This window comes from Eurosta solidaginis, chromosome 3, assembly GCF_040869045.1.
Source record: "Eurosta solidaginis isolate ZX-2024a chromosome 3, ASM4086904v1, whole genome shotgun sequence".
Classification (NCBI taxonomy): domain Eukaryota; kingdom Metazoa; phylum Arthropoda; class Insecta; order Diptera; family Tephritidae; genus Eurosta; species Eurosta solidaginis.
The window spans coordinates 16,254,159-16,271,355 of record NC_090321.1 but is presented as its reverse complement, the minus strand read 5'-3'; the positions used below and the strand labels follow the sequence as shown (position 1 = coordinate 16,271,355).

Genomic DNA, 17,197 nt, shown 5'->3' with positions numbered 1-17,197 from the left:
AAGAGGTAGAATTCGATATTTGCTTTGGATAAGGATGCTTTTATACTTTGAAAGTGAAATTCTTTTTCCCCCTCGATGGTTCTTTTCTGACAGTTTTCATTTAAAAACTGCAGTTTAAGAAATGAAAAGGACACAAAATTTGTCGTTCCCGAGATGGTCGGGCTAGCACCTTAATGGTGCTGTGTTACCGGAGCGTACCAGATCTGTATCCGGCAAAGAGCCATCACATCGATAACACTCCCCAAAGCCCACGGGAGCAACCTTATCGCTACAACAACAACAACAACACAAAATATGTTAGCAAGTATTTTTCTTCTATATTGAGAATGTTTATAACAGTGCTTTGTGAAGTTTTGTATGTAAATGGGAAAGGCGAGATAAAGGTCAATTGCTAAGTCTGAAGTTCCTTTCTATTTACAACGCAACATCCTGCGTGATTATGGCGATACTACTGGCATGCATAAAGGCCAAATTAAACTTCCTTAACCCTAACGCCATAGTCGTAACCATACCCATATCCATAACCATCTTCAATGTGATCGATTAATGGTGCCTTAACCTAAAAATCGTGAAAATTTCATAAAAATGAAGAAAACGAAAAAAATTACAAACATATTCCACAAAAAATAATTCTTAGTCAAAACGTATCCAAAACAATAAATAAAATATACAAAAGGTTAATAAATTCGCCAACTGAAATATTTTTAGTTTATGGATATGACGAAAAACCAAAAACCAATTGGTTGCCTGTGGTATGTTTTATGGAGTTGGCGTTATGGTATGGCACCATCGATTACATTGATTTCCATAAGGTAGGTTCGATCTGCTGTTTTATGTGGTTATGGTTTTATGGTTATGTCACCATTAATTGGCCCTTACGATTGCGTTAAACACATCGAGATAAAAAAGTTAGTTGTGGTTAGGCATTAGTCAATTTATAAGAGCTTTATAGAGGAAAAGAAAAAATGTGAACGGGCATACGTTGTAGCTTTTTTATAATCCTTTGCAGATTTAGAAACTGAAGCTGTACGCTAGCTCGGATATTGATTAATATTTGAAAATTCGCATTTGAAACAGAATACCAGAATATGCTAAATGAATATAATACAAGGATAATTGATGTGCGCGACATCTGACGGATTTATATCCATGCAATGCAACTGCAAAGTGGTTGAAGTTTTCCCATAAGGGATGCAGGACATGCGCGTATATTAAACAACAAATTAATGCAATTAAAAAGGCCGCAGCAGCAAACATTAAAAGCTCGTTTTGGAAAATAATACTGTGGTAGTGCATATATTATACTAATTAATATATTTCTTATAAAATGCGTGAATCGTTTGGCCCAGATTTTGGTAAGTTTTCGCAAAATGCAATCGACTATTGCGCTCCTCTTTAGTTCCGTTAATTAAACGAAAATTTTTAATATTTGAGTGTTTTAAATGACTTTCAGATGATAAACTAATACGATTGGTGCGTGATAATCCGGCTATTTACGATGTAAATCATGAACACTACAGACGTTATCAAATTAGGGTCGCCATCTGGGAACGCATTGCTGCCGAGTTGCGTGTCTCATGTAAGTATTAATGGTTCTTACTAACGAACACACGTATGCATATACAAGATAATATTTATGTACCTATCTGTAAGCTAATCCTAATGCTTTACTAAACTATTGCTTTTATTTTCCAGCGAAATTTCTTCAAACAAAATGGAAGAACATAAGATATAACTATTTGCAGGAAGTGAAAAGTTTGGAAACTGGAATTCCAAATGCTCACATTCGCAAGCGACGATGCACAGAAGATTTATCGTTCCTACTTAATACCGCACAATCTTACAGTAAAATAATGCAAATGAACACCTCATACAACAGTGCGTAAGTTAAAGGCAGTTGCTATTTGAACTAGACGTATTTATACGGGACGTGAATATTCACTTACGGTCTGTACACGGTTTCGTACTCCCACGGCCTCGAAAAAATACGATTAAATTTAATATTATGCTATAGGTATACTATCAGATTCTGCAAAAGCTGCCCGCCCGAACTTTGTTTTACGTACAATACTTAAAAGAATTTGGATTAGTCTTTAACACGTTGGCGGCTAACCCGATTAGAATGTACTAGGACTAGTACCTTAATGTTTTTTGTTTCCAGAACGTACCAGACCTATAGCCGGCAAAGGACCATCAACATCGATGACACTTCCCAAAATCATCGGGTAGTATCTTTATCGTTAATACAACAGCAACAACAAGTGATTTAAGGTACTAGCCCAACTATATCGGAACGCTTTGGACTGACCACAAAACCTTCTAGGCCATCCCGCCCTCACCTCCTAAATCCATGGGAAATTGGGTCGCCAGACCCCCTTCAAAGGGTTGCCCTGCGCAACCCCTTGAATCAATTTGGTATTTTAGGAGCTTCTTAATATATTCTAAACCCCCTAACCCGCTGATGTGAAATGAATAAAGAACTTACGAATATCAAACCACAGAAATTATTTCCTAGCAACCATTTTAAATCAGTATTTTTATTTGGTACTCCAGAGCAGCGAAAAATACGAGCTATATGAGCTATGTCGTGTTTTAGAACGCAGAAAATAGCATAATAATAGCTACGAACGATATGCTTTTGGACCTGAGCTGTGGGGTAAGTGGGGCGTTCTATTCCTTGGTCATTTCGGGATCATTTTGGTTGTTGTTGTTGTTGGTCATTTTGGTCACTCCTGAAAGCTTTTAGGCACTATTTCTATGTTATTTTGGGATAGTTATGTAGCTATTTTCTGACCATTTCTATTTTCTGACTAGTTGGTGGTTCATCCGAGATAATTTCGAGGTTCATTTGTGGTAATTTTCTGGTGATCATGAAGACTATTTCGGGGTTCCCCAGGGGTCATTTAGGTATCAGGTCCGCTAAATTCGGGATGGTCTTGGGGCTGTTTCAAGATCATTTTAGTACTATTTCGAGACTATTTCGTGGCTCTCCCTGGTCATTACGAGGTCAATATGTGGTTTTTTTTTTGATGATTTTAAGACCTATTTCAAAATTTTCCCGAGATCATTTAGGGTTCACTTCGGGGTAATATCGGGATGCCGTCGTAGGCTCTTTTGGGGCCTCCGCAGTTATTTAGGGATCAATTTGTGGTCGTTTCGTGATGATCTTGGGAACTTTTTTTTTGGGTACTTTCAGGTAATTTCGAGTTCATTCGAGCGTAGTTTGGGCATCATTTCAGGGATGATATTTTGGTTTATTTCAAATTATTAATAAATGGCCCCAAAAAAGTCCCCAATATCATAACGAAAGCTCATAGTAGAGCAGCGTTGCTATCACATTTTAAACTACGGCTCTGTTTTATGCTCTATTAGTATTCAGAGCCGGATCAGTAGAAAAAATAAGAAGTAAAAACAGCCAAAATATGAATGAGGTGGAAATTATGCTGTCTCTTACAAAACACTGTCGCTGTAATGCTGCATACATGACTGATGCACTGACGTCCCGGCTTATCTTGCCACTATTTTCGTTATTATTTAACGGTAGGCCAGGACTATTTCTAGAAATATTTAAGTCTTAGCTGAGCTGAACTTATCCGAACTTATCAAAACTGTTTAGAATAATAAATAAATATATGTAAGGCGCGATAACCTGCGAAGAGATTTTGGGCCGAACTTCTCTTCCAATTTGCGTTGTGCTGCTTTTTTATTTTTCCTACAAATTGGCGGGACGGGACCTACTTGATTTATGCCGACTCCGAACGGCATCTGCGAGGCAGATGAGTTTTCACTGAGAGCTTTTCATGGCAGAAATACACTCGGATTGCTTGCCAAACACTGCCGAGGGGCGACCCCGCTTAGAAAAATTTTCTTCTAATTGAAAAACCTTATTTCTAAAATTTTGATGTTGCTTTGCCCGGGGTGTGAACCCAGGGTATACGGTGTGGTAGGCGGAGCACGCTACCATCACACCACGGTCCGCCAGAATAATACCGTAATAATAATTATAAAAAAAGCCGAACATTTCTGTTATTTAATAGTCCTTTATGTAATCCCTTAATATGTAATTCCAAAAAGTTCCAGCTCTAAAACTGCACATCCCGAGGCATATTTAGATTCATGTCACTATAGTATGTATTCGTAAAACCCGTCTGCATTTTTGCGATTAATTAGGACGATTTAAATTTAATGTTTTAAGCTATATGAAGAGTGGTCGAAAATTGCATTTAAATATGTACTTTGCTCACGAACAAAATATGAGATATTCTTTTTTGAGTTTCTAAAAAGCTCTGATGCCAGCCGATTGTCACTCTTCACATCTCGGTTGAGCGCACTTTTCATAGAAGGAAGATTAGGTATGACACATTGGAAAAGTGCAAACGTCCTTTTTATTTTTGAAGCTAAAGATATTTGCGATAGGTTCCCAAAAATGTAAAAATTTTTGAAATTTTTACAAAAAGATAGATTTTTTCCGAAAGTTTTGTACGCTTACTTATGTTTTCCTCACAAGAATCGGAAAGTTTGGATAATTTTACTTGGAGACACCATTTTCGATATACATATACCATCTAAGAGTTCAATATCAACCAATCGATCTAATTAAAGTTTGTTCAACAAAGAAGAAATATGTGGTACATGCATGGCGTATACGTAATTTTTTTTTGTATGACCACCTCATAAAAATTGAACTTCAATTTTGAAAATCGAATAATCGTTGAGTTGCGATTTTTCGAATATTCGAAAGAAATCATATATTCGAATAGAGTGAAATTCGATTAATAACCATACAAAAATCAAAAATCGAATTATCGACTAATCGAATTATTGGAATATTTTTAACTCATATGCATTATTTTTTTGAATCAAAATTCGATTCTGTATGATTCCGGAAAGTTCCGTGATCCCGGGATTGCAAAAGATTTTTGGTATTCAATGCCTTAGTGTGCGTACGCAATTCCACCGGATGTGAATATCGAAATTTCGAATTTATAACAGCAAACTTCGAACTGAATCCCAGATTTTGTTGGAAATGGCTCATTCAACAGCAGTGTGTGAACGTACGAAATAATTCAAATAGAATACTTTGCATTTGCGTATATTTTATAACTCACCACAGCTGCACGTTCATGTTTACAAAGAGGTGTATGTATTACTACTATATATAAAATTTCTACACCCAAAGAGGATACAAAGTTGACCTCATATAACTCTTTACTGAATTTCAATGTTTTAGCATGAATACTTCCTCAACTCCCGAGGGATGATATCCTCAGGCAGATAGTTTATTAGAAAAGGTATAAAGTAGAACTGGGAGACAAGGGTACGTGGGAGGAAAGCAGAATTGAGAACATTCATCAGCTAAATAGAATAGTATGGTATACCGGTGGCTCGAAGACGCCAGAGGGGATTGGATCTGGAGTTGTTGGACACAGAGCCAAGATATCAACGCCCCTGGGAGCATACCCGAGCATTTTTCAAGCGGAAGTATTCGCCATAAGCCAGTGTGCTGACCTGAACCTTGAGCGCGAATACTCCAATGAAACAATTGCCATACTCATTGACAGTCAGGCCGCCCTCAAGGTGATCTCGGCGTCTGAAATAAAATCAGCACTGGTCCTTGAGTGCGTTGAAAAGCTAAATCAACTAGGAGTACACAACGATCTACTGTTGGCCTAGGTTCCTAGCCACAGGGAAGTTGAGGGTAATGAGCAGGCAGACAGCCTGGACTGAGAGGCAGCGACGGGCTAGGGGGTCAGAATATACCCGCGGTGGGTATGCCTGTCGTAAGAGGCGACTAAAATACCAGATTCAAGGGGCTTTGTAGCGCAATCCTTCAGGTTGCCAGCGCAATATACAGCTTCTCCAAACCCAATTGCCAACCTCACCTATCCGCGGCGAATCCTGTCACACTAACAGACGAGGCTCTGGCGACCCCAAGCTCCTCATGGAACTTGGGGGGTGGGGAGGGAGGGATGGCCTGTAGGTTTAATGTGGCCATACAAATCGTTCCCGAGATGGTCGGGCTAGCACCTTAATGGTGCTGTGTTACCGGAGCGTACCGGATCTGTATCCGGTAAAGGACCATCACATCGATAACACCCCCCAGAGCCTTCGGGGAGCAACCTTATCGCTACAACAACAACAACAGGCAGCAACGATACGACCTATTGGTCCTGAGCCGTTCCTAGCAGTTGGCCCGCAGGAAAGTATAGGGCATCTATTAGTAGAAGAAAGGGAAACGAGGAAAGAACACCATTACATCGATAACACTCCCCAAAGCCTTCGGGGAGCAACCTTATCGCTACAACAACAACAACAGGGAAGAACACTGGCGTAAAATGCCAGGCCTGAGACAATCTGAGTTACTGTTAGTGGGTTACAACACAACTCGGAGACGGCGGACCGTGTACTCCTGGAGTGTGACGCAATCTCAAGACCTAGGGCTAAGTTTATGGGCTCACCATGGCCAGAGCATTCTCACATCAAATCCCTCAAGCCAGGTGAACTTCTAGGATTCATCAAAGATGTCGGCTTGAATGAGGTGCTGTGAAGCAGCTGAGGGCACAATAGACCAATGGTCGCAGTGCGATCCTCAATTAATTATCTATCTATCGTTGGAGGGTTTCTAGTGCGTGTTTCAAATTAAGTTGTGATCGGTCGAGCCGTTTAGTACACAACTCGATCCATACCTACATATTGTACATAATTTCAATTATTTAATTGTATCCTCTTTGCTGAAAGCCAATCAAGTAGTGTGTAAAAGTAAGACAGACCAATTCTAAATATTCTCGCGGAATTTTGTTCCCGACGATTTTTTATTCTCGCGGAAAAACTCCTCCAATTCTTTTCTCCTAGGGAGAAGAATAATTGGGGAATAGGAATTTCGAATTTTTGAAGTCAGTTGTTTTGCCAATTGAAATTTCGTTGCGCATTTCTTATTTTGTTCACAAAATTGAAAAGTTTAATTATTGTTGCGAATTTGTTTGAAATTAAGAACTAAAATATAAACAATGAACATTATTGCATTTCGTGTGGTATTCACTGAAATGAGTAACGAATTGGTGCCACAGCAACATCAACAGAAGAGCATAAGAAGAATAAGACGGCGGCATAACACAAATCCGCCGGAGTTGCCTGCTTTCATTCTGCAAAGCAATTTTCTGGCGTCCAAGTCGAGTTGAGTTCGCCTTTCGCCATATGCCAAAATCTATTTAAGCCTTTTTAAAAAATCCTTGCGCAATTTCTGGATGGCTGTATCAAATAAACCAAGAACTCTTCCGTTATGAAAAGTATTTGACTTAAAATAAAGAATATTGTGGTTGTTGTTGTTGTATTAACAGTGAGAATATTTTGGTAGAATGTACATACATATTTTAGCACAAATTTGTATAAATAAGTATTATTTCTTAAAAGAATAAATTTCCTTTAACTATTTTTGATGCATTCCCGTTAATTTAACAAGTGAAAAAACTCCTAAGAAATGGCAGAGAAATCTCCCTCTCACTCACATTCATAATACCTACTTTTCTCCCATAACCGGTTTCCGCTTTTTCGAACATTGTTCAGAATGGGAGGAAAGGTGAAGTGAAAAAACTCACACGGAATTTTTATTCAGAATACGAGGAATGGGAGAAGGGAAAAACTCGCACTGAAATTTTGTTTAGAATTGGGCTGAGAGTGATTACATGAACCTAGTGCGAAAATTTCGTCAAGACTATTGAGAACTTTGGACGCCTATGAAACACACAGACACATTAACTTTTATTTATATTGTAAAGAGTTTAGTGAAATTCCGCTTATTCCAAATCTTCTGCTAACGTTCGAATCGCTAAACTGTTGAATAAATAACTCCAATATTCAATAATGCAAAAATGGTCTTTATTAGACTACTTGAAAGTACTTCACAATAACACTTCACAACCAACAGCGTGCTTAAATCAAACCGTTACGGACTACTCAGCTTCTACTGCTTTTATACTCTCTGCCCAAATGTCTACACGTTTCTTCTTCTAGAATCCTCTACCTGGTCACTAGCCATACGCGCGTGTATTTGTAGTGTGTAACCATATGCGGGTGTATATGTGAGCGAAGTAGTAGCTGATGATGACATGCGTTTGTGAGTATCTCTCTGCTGCTTGTATGTATGTATGTACACGATGATGACCCCGTAAACATTTTTGTCAATTCTCAGTTTGAGATACATTTGAGAATCAGTCCATTTCTCACATTTCAACAGTTTGGTTTTCAAATGCATTTCAAATAACCGTTGATAGCATACTCAAGCTAAAAGGCACATTTTTAATATGAAATTTTTCTTTATTTTCAAATTGAGAATTTTTGGATTCTCAAATTTTTCTCAAACGAGAATAAAGCGGAACGAAATGGAATCCACTGTTGTACCACTTTCGGTAAGGAAATTTATTATTTGCCTCACTTCACTTTTCGTTTAGATTTATGCATAATGTAGTACAATATCACTGATTATTATTAAAATGTATAAATACTTCCTTATTGGTTCACTTTATGTCCAACTTCACTCAATAAAATCGCTAAAGTATGCAAATTAGAGATCGACGAATTATCAACGGCACTATCGATGACACTGTCGATAGCATTGATGTAAAATAAGCATGTACTATGTTTTATTTTATTTATTATGTACTTTAAAATTTAGACATTGTGGCGCAAAAAGTATTCACATTATTATTAACGATAATAATATATGATATCGATGTTTTTCAACCAGAATGGAACGAAAAGCAAGTATATCTCAAACCATTCTCAAGTTGAAGAACAACGTTTGAGAAAAAGTTGAGAAAATATTTTGTTTCAAATGATAAATAATGTTGAATATCAAACTGAAAATCAATGTTTTTCTCAAATATTTGAGATTTTATAATTTATTTAATAATTTGGGAAAAATTTAAACAACGTGACATCAGGACGGACAAGGCGACAGCTGTTTCGATTATACCTTGTAAATCTCTTCAAAGCCTTTTCTCCCGGGAGTGGGAGTCGAACCCGCACTCCTACGATAGTTGAAATGGTTACAAACGCATTCAGCTACGTCATGCCTTAGTTGTTGTAAAGTTTTTCCTAATTGCCTTCTTTTTTGCATATTTTAATCTTTTACACATTGCATACTTCGTATGCAATTATGTGTTAAAGCTATGTTTGGTACGGTGGTTTTCAAAGAAACTTTGGTTTTGTTGCTGTTTTTGTTCTATTTATAGAACTACAACGAATTAACCAATTTTGTCTGTTTGTATGATTTAATCGGGGATTGCCCGTATTGCTTTTTTAAATGTATGAAAACATTTATTTGAAGCAATTTTTCAATTTTATAATTTATTTAATAATTTGGGAAAAATTTAAACAACGTGACATCAGGACGGACAAGGCGACAGCTGTTTCGATTATACCTTGTAAATCTCTTCAAAGCCTTTTCTCCCGGGAGTGGGAGTCGAACCCGCACTCCTACGGTAGCATTCAGCTACGTCATGCCTTAGTTGTTGTAAAGTTTTGAGATTGAGATTTTTGTTTTCAGTGTTTGTTGGGTAATTTGTTTACGTACATACAAGTGTGACAGCTTGCTTTATTGTTGTTGGGGCTTTATTTACTTAGTATCAGATTAGTGATGTGAGTATCACTTAGTGTTACTAATATTCGTCACAATATGGTAGATATTACTCAAAGGTCTTCCACTTACTTAACTGGGTCGATACAACAATGGCTGCACTTCTTATTTAACAATTTCTTTTTCGAAGAGCTGTATATACCTTTTTGTGTTAATCAATCGATGTTTTTTTTTTTAATTTTCAACAGTGATAACGATAGTAACAGTTACTTGTATGGAGACACACAAAATCCGAATGCCTATGAAATTGTTGAAATCGATAATAGCGATAATGATGCTACACCTTTGGACTATGGTGTTGAAGATTATAATGTTGCCATGGATACACCACAAATGCAAGAGAATACATCATTTCCTTTAGAAACGAATAGTGAATGCTATGATGACAATCAATTGCAAACAGAATTCGTTGTCCCCAAAAATAAAACTGTAAAAACAGAAGAGCCCAAAACAAATGTAAAAATGGAACAGAAACATAATTTAACGACAAATAAAAAGCGGCGAACAACTCCTGATAATGGCATTGCACAAATTCACTCGGCAATGGGTCCACCCTCACCTGTACCATCGAATGCTTCGAGTAATTCTTCTCCTTTCATAACACCACCAATTGTCGTTATGGGCAATGATGATGAATTTGTCCCAAACGGTGAGGTAACTATGAAACCTACGTCGAAACAATCAGCGTTGTCATCAAAGGAAATTATTTCAAATGCTACGAAACGGAAGTCTATGCCAGCACCTTTTCCAGTTTTGACACCAATTAATGATCCAATCGAAATGTATTGTCTCTCATTAGTCGACAGCTTCCGTAATATGCCGCGCTCAGAGCGAGAGCGAGTTAAATTCGAATTTGCTAAGATACTTAAAGATGCCAAGTATAAGGATCAAAGTTAGTTAATAAAAAAGCGTATTGAACAAATTATTTGATGGTTGAGTCCAAGGAACGCTGTTGCACGCGTTTATAGATTTTAAGATTAAACATATGTATTTACTACAAGATTTATCTCATATTTATATATTTTACTGTAATAATACAATAGATACATCTTAAGTTTGGCAAAGCAACACGTTCGATACTGCAAAAGACTAGATCAAATTAGTATCTAGCTGCGCGAGGGGAATCGTCGCATATGACCCATCTTTTTACAGGCCGGCTGAAATGCACAACTCGCAATCGCACAATACTCAAATATATCCACATATGTATGTATATGTACTAGGGCTGGGACTATCCGCATATTCGAATATCCGGATATCCATACGGATATCCGTTGACACGGATAAAATCCGGGTGGCATGGATATCCGGTTAATATTCGTTTTTGATACTATCCGGATATCCGGATTTATGAATATCCGGTTAATAACCGTATTTTTGGATATCCAGTTAAAGCAACAAATTGATGTACCATATATGTTTATTTAACATTAATAACAATAAATTCGTAGGGCATTTAAATAAATTAACAGCGTTTTTTCACAATATAAACAAATGGCACTGTTCTTATTTTCACTTGTTTGTAAAATTGTAGCTTTTTAATTTTTGACGTTAATTTAATAATCTACAAACATATTTTGTGAATAATTTTTCGATGTTTGCTTCGTTCAATCCTGATATGCAGATATTCAACATTTATATTCCAGTATCCGGACATACGGATATCCGGATTTTCCGTTTACGTATCCGGATAGCCTAACAGCGGATATCCGGATTTCCCATTTATGAATCCGGATATCCGGATAGCCAGATTTTTTGCTTAGCTATCCGGATGCAGTTCACAGCCCTAATATGAACATAAGTTAAGGTTCAATTAAAAATTATATTTAAATTGTATGCTAGAACATGCTTTGTATTAGTCATATTATATCATTGCAAATAAATAATTTTAATGGTGCAAAGTAATCAAATATAGAAAAAATATTTCGTCATAGTTTATATGGGGAGCATATCTGTGGCAATTTGAAAAAACAACCTAATTAGAGTTAGGATAATGGCGATACATAGACCTTTATCTGAAAAGCTAGCCACAATTTACCATTGTAACTTCCTATATTTTGTAGCAGCCATTTATTTATTTATTTATTTATTTACTATATTAAAGTCAACACAGACACAAAGCGGTCGACTACTGGATACAAGATACAGTGCAAATAGAGAGAATGGGTAAATAGAAGAGAGCATAGTGTCTCGAAGTTCTCGCAGGAACAGAAAAATTTAGTCTGCTCACAAGGTCAGTGGAGTCTATCTCTCCGATAATCAGTTTATGAAGGAACATTACCCGAGTAATGTTCTTCTATTCTCTAAAGTTGGCAAACTATTGAGAATAAGTCCATTTCTATAAGGGGGAGATGAGAATTTGATTCCCAGTTAAGACAACGTAATGCGAAGATTAGAAACTGCTTCTGTACCGATTCAATTCGATCTATATGATTTTTATATCCCGGAGACCAAATACAGGGGCAATACTCTAGTATTGGGCGTACCAATGATGTGTCTTAGTTAGATAAGTATCGTCAAATTCTTTAGCCCATATTTTAATAAATCCAAGTAAACCCGATGTTTTGTTTATGATAGATGAAATATGCATGTTAAAGCTCAGTTTCGCATCAAAAAGAACATACTACAGATATACGCTCCAAGGGAGCACCATCTAGCACATAGGACTTTAAAACTGGGTGGACTCTATGAAATGTCATTACTTTACATTTGCAACAGTTCAAAACTAGTAGATTTACTGTACACCATAATTGAAATGAGTCTAAATCGGCCTGAAGTAGATCCAAACGAGAAGAGTCGGAGGGCAAGTATGTATAGCATAGTTTTACATCATCTGCATACATTAGTGCTCGGTAATACGAAATAACCTTAGGTAAGTCATAATGGCGGCCACCGTGGTGTGATGGTAGCGTGCTCCGCCTATCACACCGTATGCCCTGGGTTCAACTCCCGGGCAAAGCAACATCAAAATTTTAGAAATAAGATTTTTCAATTAGAAGAAAAATTTTCTAAGCGGGGTCGCCCCTCGGCAGTGTCTGGCAAGCGCTCCGATTGTATTTCTGCCATGAAAAGCTCTCAGTGAAAACTCATCTGCCTTGCAGATGCCGTTCGGAGTCGGCATAAAACATGTAGGTCCCGTCCGGCCAATTTGTAGGGAAAAATCAAGAGGAGCACGACGCAAATTGGAAGAGAAGCTCGGCCTTAGATCTCTTCGGAGGTTATCGCGCCTTACATTTTTTTTTTTTTTTTTTTTTTATTAAGTCATTTATGAAGAGTGTAAAAAGTAATGGACCCAAATGACTACCCTGAAGCACACCAGGAAGTTACTTCTATCAACTCAGAGAGACTGTTTTTGAACATAACTCGCTGAGTTCTATTTACAAGATAGCTGCGAAGCCAAAGTAATAAATTCTTCGGAAAACCCAGTAAGTCAAGTTTATGAGTTAAAAGCTCATGATTAACAGAGTCAAATGCTTTGCTGAAGTCAGTATAAATAACATCGGTTTGCTTATTGGACAAGAATCCATCCATAACTAGAGAAGTGAACTCAAACAAGTTGGCTGGGTGATAATAAAGAACTTCATATATATTGAATTTGGCAGGTGATGATCTTTTCAAACATTTTTGGAATAGCCGAAAGTTTTGCTATCCCCATGTAGTTCTCAATATTGGACCTACTAACTTTTTTATGTAAGGGAATAATAAATGATTGCTTCCAAATTGAAGGGAATAGATAGGATTCCAGAGATAGTGTAAATAATTTAAGGATCGGCTTGGATAAATTGACAGCGCAGAACTTTAGCACCAACTAGGGACACCATCTGGACCCGGAGAAAAATTCGGTTTCAACTCCAGAAGACTCTTGAGAACAATATCTATATCTATGAAAGGATCTAGAATACAATTAGAACTATCTAAGGTGTACGGATAGAGATCTGATTGAAAAAGTTCAGATGAATAGGTCGACTTAAAAAATTCAGCAAATAAGTTGGCGACATCATCATCAGAGCTTGCATCCTTACATCCATAGGCAAAAGCAGATGGAAATCCTGAAGAGTTTCTCTTCGAATTGACAAAACTATAGAATTGTTTCGGGTTGTTAAAAAATTTAAGCTTACACCGGTTTAAGTAAAATTTATAGCACTGTTGATTAAGACAATGAAAGTTTGATTTAGCAACCAAGTATTTAGAAAAATCGGAGCATGATCCTGATATTTTAAATCGTTTGTATAGTCTCACAAGATCTTGAGAACTACGGCGGTTTGCCCGTTTCAGCACTGCTATGGCGAAGAGGCACACAGCAATTGAAGAAGCCACCGAGAGAACTGTAAAAAATAGAAGTTGCTGACTCCATATCATTACAAGCGTAAAGATCCGACCAGTCATGGTTAGAAATAAGATAATTCAGCATATTAAAATTTGCCTTATAAAAACATCTTAACCGAAAACTAGATTTTTCTTTTGCTGCATCAAACAACACAGGCTGAGCATAATCGAGCATTATCTCAAGTCTAGGATGTAGTGGATCCTCTGGAAGTGATAAAGGAGGAATTCGTTTGAGGGCAATACTCACAGGGTCATCCGCAAATACCAAATCCAGCATTTTATTTTTGCAATTTAGTATATTGTTTAATTTTAGTAAATGTGAATCAAGCAGGCTTTTACAAAAATCGTGCTGAGTAGGGGACGTCAAAAAGTTTAATTCGCTGTTACTAATCTAATTTACTGTAGGCAAATTGAAGTCACCAAGCACCACCAGGCAGTCTCTATCTCGCAACTGAGAGTAAACACTACATATAGATAAACTATATTGAGTATAAAGATGCATATCCGAACGAGGCGGTATATAGCAGCAGCAAATAAATAGATTGAAGCCACGTAGAGAGATCTTTACTGCTATAAATTCAATATCAAAGCCGTTGTCCAACAACACTAATTCCGACGGTAGGATAGAGTCCACGGCTATAAGAACACCACCCGCTCTAGACACGCGATCGCGCCTATACACGACATAATTATTCGAGAAAATCTCTGAATTATAATTGTCTTATTTAGCGCTAGGGCTATGAGTAAGTAACACAGGGAGATCTGTAACGGATTTCTGTTATTTAGCCAGAATATCACTTTTATCCTAACTCAAATTAGATTGTTTTTTCAAATTGTCACAGAAATATGTAATACTTCTGCATTGCTACTACAGGCTGGGCACACACACAAACATCAGAGCGCCGATATATTGCTGTTTAAATGATTTCGTTTTTGTATTCAATCATCGAATGTATCTACATTTTAATTTTTTCTTGTTACACTTATGCGGCTACCATAATGCAATTGTATTTGGCCCGATTTTTTGTATTTATTAAAATTGTCCGCTAAAAACTTTGGCGAAAACAGTTTTTTGAAAAAAAAAAATATTTTTTGGGTTTTGAGGAGTGTTTTGGTGAAAAAATTTATTTTTTCGCCATTTTTTTTGAAGGGTTTCTTCAGAAACGTGCAAAAGTGTTGCCGATGAAAATGAATTTGTCTCATAGTTCCTATCCCACTTAAAATTATGCGATAAAAACGTTGGCATTAACAGTTTAAAAAAAAATTGTTTTTTTTTGGTTTTTGGGACCTGTTTTGGTCGAAATCGATTTTTTTCATTTTCAAGGCTCCAAATCATTTTTTATGTAGATATATGTTTCCGTTAGACCCACCAATAAGTATACCAAAATGATCAAGGGACGAGCTAAGTTGATTTAGCCATGTCCGTCTGTCCGTCCGTCCGTCCGTCTGTCCGTCTGTCCGTCTCTCCGTTTGTTTGAACGCAAACTAGTCCCTCAATTTTTAAGATATCTTGATGAAATTTGGTAAGCAGGCATATTTTGATGGGGGATTTGACATTTGTCGGAATCGACCGGATCGGACCACTATAGCATATACCTCCCATACAACCGATTGTTCAATAAGAGGGTTTTCGCCATTTCTGCCTCATTTTAAAAGCTAGCAACATCAAATTTTACCACAAGCTTACGTATTGGGCATAGATGGTTGTCTGGAAAAATCGTAAAGAGTCAGCGCATATGCGCCTTGGCAACTATGCTACGGTTGGCAGCCATAATTTGGAAATAGGCTTCGTTTATTTGGGAATCATCATCAACACTAGCAACAACATATCAAATCCAGCGAATAATCACTCTTGCCAATAAATGCTACTTTGGGCTAGGTAGGCAATTGAAAAGTAAAGACCTCTCTCGGCAAACGAAAATCATACTCTACAAGTCACTTATCGTTCCCGTCCTGCTATGTGGTGCAGAAGCATGGACCATGACAACATCAGATGAAACGGCTCTGGGAGTGTTCGAGAGAAAAGTTCTTCGAAAGATCTATGGATCTCTAAGCGTTGGCGATGGCGAGTACCGAAGAAGATTTAACGATGAGCTGTACGAGCTATACGCAGACATCAATACAGTCCAGCGAATTAAAACGCAGCGGCTGCGCTGGCTAAGCCACGTTATGCGAATGAAAGATGACGCTCCGGCCAAGAAAGTGTTTCTATCGGAGAGCAGAGGTAGAGGGCGGTCCCCACTCCGTTGGAAGGACCAGGTGGAAAACGATTTAAACTCCCTTGTTATGACTAATTTGCGCCGGTTGACAGAGAGAGAGAGCGACTGGCGCGCCTTGTTGGACGGCCGTAACCGTTTAAATGGTTAAGCGCCAATTAAGTGAGGCTAGTACCTTAATGGTGCTTTGTTACGGGAACGTATCGGATCTATATTCCCAAAGATTTCGGGGAGTGTCTTTATAGTTAATACAACAACAACAACACGGGATGAGAGCACATCAATATTCATTTCATCATGCACCACGCCCACAGTTTGCTTTTTTAGTTTTCCAAACACCATTGGGCAATTCACAAGAGTGTCCTATTCATGTAAAAATTTAAGATTTGAGTTGTCTCTATGGTTTCCAATACAAAATTGATTAAAGCATAGCACATACGGCGACTAAAAGAATAGGCATTTCGAAATTCGAATTCTAATATCTTGTTTCTTCAAAAAAAGTGTTGTAAAGTGTAAGCCTTCACAATTAAGCAAGGCGCGAGCACCTAGAAGGATCGACATGTTCAAATCAAATCGTTCGCACGACAACCAAGTACCCGGATTCATATACAACAAACGACTGTTATTTCGTGTTCTCCAAATCCTTCAGTAACACATACACATATACGACAACAATACTATAACGAATTTTGGAAAATTCCGCTTATTTGAAACCTTTCTGCTTACGTTCGAATCGCTAAACTGTTGAATAAATCACTCCAATATTCTATATTACAAAATGGTCTTTATTAGACTACTTTGATAGTAGTACAATTATACTTCACTTCGCAACTGATAGCGTATTTGAATCAAACTGCTCCGTTATTACTCAGCTTGCTCTGCTTTTATACTCTCGGTTTCATCGTTCACCCATTTCTCCTAAGGTCTAGTAATTTCGGTAACTTCATGCTTGCTTACCAGCTATATACATGTGTGTTTGTAGTTTGTAGCCATATGCGTGTGTATGTGTGAGTATCTACTT

General features: G+C 37.5%; 1 protein-coding gene across 1 annotated transcript; it reads left to right on the top strand.

The window, feature by feature from the left end:
* The first annotated feature begins 929 nt into the window (after positions 1-929).
* Dlip3 (Dorsal interacting protein 3) lies at positions 930-11,534 on the top strand. Its single transcript, XM_067771101.1, has 4 exons — positions 930-1,355; positions 1,454-1,579; positions 1,696-1,882; positions 9,823-11,534. The coding sequence occupies exons 1-4, from the start codon at positions 1,328-1,330 to the stop codon at positions 10,529-10,531; spliced, it is 1,050 nt and encodes a 349-aa protein (XP_067627202.1). The 5' UTR covers positions 930-1,327; the 3' UTR covers positions 10,532-11,534.
* Positions 11,535-17,197: the final 5,663 nt, after the last annotated feature.

Bases quoted from the DNA above. Each gene is read 5' to 3' on its own strand.
- Dlip3 (XM_067771101.1), top strand. From the start codon at position 1,328: ATGCGTGAATCGTTTGGCCCAGATTTTG. The intron at 1,356-1,453 runs GTAAGTTTTCGC...AATGACTTTCAG, and splicing joins ATCGTTTGGCCCAGATTTTG to ATGATAAACTAATACGATTG. The intron at 1,883-9,822 runs GTAAGTTAAAGG...AATTTTCAACAG, and splicing joins AACACCTCATACAACAGTGC to TGATAACGATAGTAACAGTT.